General features: G+C 37.4%; 1 protein-coding gene and 1 long non-coding RNA gene across 2 annotated transcripts; one reads left to right on the forward strand and one right to left on the reverse strand.

Annotated features, from left to right (window-relative positions):
• The first annotated feature begins 205 nt into the window (after positions 1 to 205).
• LOC126056409 (uncharacterized) lies at positions 206 to 2,729 on the forward strand. The gene is made up of 3 exons (XM_049849240.2): positions 206 to 541; positions 734 to 1,045; positions 1,901 to 2,729. The coding sequence occupies exons 2-3, from the start codon at positions 803 to 805 to the stop codon at positions 2,687 to 2,689; spliced, it is 1,032 nt and encodes a 343-aa protein (XP_049705197.2). The 5' UTR covers positions 206 to 541; positions 734 to 802; the 3' UTR covers positions 2,690 to 2,729.
• On the reverse strand, positions 1,055 to 2,866 carry LOC126056258 (uncharacterized). Its single transcript, XR_010277733.1, has 2 exons — positions 2,726 to 2,866; positions 1,055 to 1,821 (listed from the first exon to the last, which is right to left on the reverse strand). It is a non-coding gene; the product is annotated as an uncharacterized LOC126056258 (long non-coding RNA).
• Positions 2,867 to 3,157: the final 291 nt, after the last annotated feature.

Consider the following 3,157-nt stretch of genomic DNA (forward strand, 5'->3'; position numbering starts at 1 on the left):
TGTTTTCACACATTATTTATTTAAGTTACTTGTAGGACACCTTACTGCATTAAAACATCACTTAATCCAAATAATATAATAATATTATAATCGTTGATAGTTGTACGACGCAATCGCAATAACAAACTTGAACTGCGCGCGAACACGTGCGAACAGGACGGTGCGTTGCGTCGCTGTCTTACCCCTCTCCCGATACACCCGCAACGTCTTAAGCCATCTACACACTCGCGCGCGAATCACGGCGCCAATCGCGACGCGAATCGCGGCGCGAATTGGAGCAAGAACTGCCAACTGTCCACACTGGCAGAGGTTCGCGCCGGGCTCTCAGTATAGTTCGCGCACTTGACGCGTATGCACGCCAAGCATTTAATCAATATAGTTTATTTGTAGTCGGTATGGACAGTGAAACCACTACAGCAGCTGCGGGGCTACTTTGCGCTTTAGCAATTTATAGTTACGCCATAAAGAAAAAACAAACAATTCAAAAGAAGCAAAGAAAACGGAGATGGTGGATTACCACCATTCACCGAAACAGAACCAGGTAAGTACCAATTTATTATGCTTTCTCATAGAGTTTAGGATATAGTAAGTACGTAGTACAAGATGGGTGAAATAAATATATATTCACTTTTAGCTATATTACAGTTTTAATAACAGTTAAAATGTAATACGCCGCTGTAACATATCTTGTGATGTGGGATCTGATACTTGATAACTTTGTATTTTGTTACAGTGCAACCATGGAGGAGCAGTTGAATGAACTAGTTGCAGAACCTACAGATGAATTCAAAAGTTTTCCCGGATGTCATTAAATGATTTTGAATATTTGCTTAGTCAAATTTCAACACGAATTTCAAAACAAGACACCCAATTACGAAAAGCTATTCCTGCCCAGATACGTCTCGCTATAACACTGAGATACTTAGCAACAGGAGATGACTTTGAAAGCCTTCATTTTTTGTTCAAAGTTTCACCACAAATAATATCAAAAATTATACCCGAAGTTTGCCATGCCCTATGTGAAGTGTTAGAGGATGAAATAAAAGTAAGGACATCAATTTAATACTTTTATTATGCATATACAGAACTACTTAGAATCTAGAATATAACTTTGCAAAATCAACCAAATATAATAACAAAATTCAATAGACAATAAAAACAAAATTCGGTAATTTCAGTAGGTATTTAACTTAAGTCAAAAGCTGTCTGAACTATATCATTATTATGATCAGATGTGTTTGCATCTTGGTTCTCTGGTAAATGAAGGACAGGATAATCTGGTGTACGAATTAGCCGGTTCGATTGAATAATGATATTAGAAGGTGGGGCTGATATTACTTGTCTATTTTGGTAATAAGTATTTTGATTCGCCTGCCCGTAATGAAATGGAGGCTCTGAATGCGTAGATGATGATGTGCCTGTTCTTGGTTCATAAAAATGAGGTGGCGATGGAGTCATCACTAAAGGGTCATCAAATTGGTATTGTAAATACATCCCATCAATGTCGTGCATCAACTTCAATCTATTCTTTTCAGATAATTTTCGCAACTTATTTGCTAATAGTTTTCCGTATAAATCGCAATCATCGTCTTGCTGAATAGGCTGTAATGGGTTCCTTTTTAGCGTGGATTTGAAGGTGATAAGAGCGTCTTTAACGACATTTCCTGCGTCAACCACTTCTGAAGAGATTTTGCGTCGGTGGATTGTCTGGTCACTGTCTTTTTGGGTGTTAATAGACTGACTTCGATTTTCATTCATTTCTTCAACATTCTCTTTAATAGCTTCGAGATTTACTTCTTTAGGCTCCTTTATTCCACGTTCCTAAAAAAACACACATACATTTAGGCACTTAAATACTGTTTTTTACATGAAGGTTTTATATATGTTATGTTTTTTGCAGATACCATCTTGTCCAGAAGAGTGGCTGCGTATTGAAAGAGGATTTGCAAGGAAGTTTCCTCGAGCGGTTGGATCTATTGACGGCAAACATATTGTTCTCGACTGTCCATTCAATTCTGGTTCTGTATACTATAATTATAAAAGAACCTACAGTATAGTATTACTAGCATTAGTTGATAGTCAATACAATTTCATGTTTGCTGACATTGGTTGCCAAGGCAGAATAAGTGACGGTGGAGTTTTTACAAATAGTATTTTATGGAACAAGATGTGTACAAACAGCTTAAATTTACCACCACCGCATCCATTACCAGGTTCGAACATTGATGTGCCCTACGTTTTTTTGGGGGATGGAGCCTTTGCACTGTCAGAACATTTAATGAAGCCCTATCCTGATCAGCACAACATAGGATCTGCAAAACGTGAATTCAACAAAAGATTATCTTCAGCTCGGGTAGTGGTAGAAAATACTTTTGGTATATTGGCGGCCAGATTTAGAGTGTTTAGAAAACCAATCCCATTACAACCACAAAAGGCTCGCCTTATAACATATACTTGTATACTACTACATAACTTCTTGAGACGAAGTTCTACTTCTTTACATATCTATACACCACCCGGATCTATTGATATGTTTGATGATGATGGAGTACTTATACAACCTGGATCATGGAGGACAGATCAAGAAAATACATCCGCTTTTCGTAACTTGAGAAGAGTACCTCGGCGATCAGCAAATAACGCCACAGAAATAAGAAACGAATTCACAAAATATTTAAGTAATATTTAAGTACCTAACTATTAAAAAATAAAGTTATCTACTAACCGTATTCATACTTTTTTTACACTTTAGAGTATCTCCCAAAAAAGCATCCATTGCTTCATAAGCGAACCAAATGGGCTGATATATCTCATCGGCACCAGCTCCCGATTGAACGGACTTCTTAACTTTTCCCTTGTAGCTCCTATAGCTTGACATGAGAGAACCTTTTTCTTTTCAATTCATCAATTGGTATTTCCATCACCGTACTTATCCGCATCCAAGCATCATGGGTTTTCAGTTTATTTTTATAATCTTTCAAATTAATGTCCCATAATACCGGCTCAGCACGAAAACATTCTATAAATGTTAGTTCTAATTCATTGCTCCACACGTTACTCATTTTGCAAGCAAAATCGTAGCATATACCTAAAAAAAAACTAAAACACAACCATCCGTGTCAATTGCTACTGAGCGACTGAGCTGCCCGAGGCGCGA

This window comes from Helicoverpa armigera, chromosome 25 (genome assembly GCF_030705265.1).
Source record: "Helicoverpa armigera isolate CAAS_96S chromosome 25, ASM3070526v1, whole genome shotgun sequence".
NCBI lineage: Eukaryota > Metazoa > Arthropoda > Insecta > Lepidoptera > Noctuidae > Helicoverpa > Helicoverpa armigera.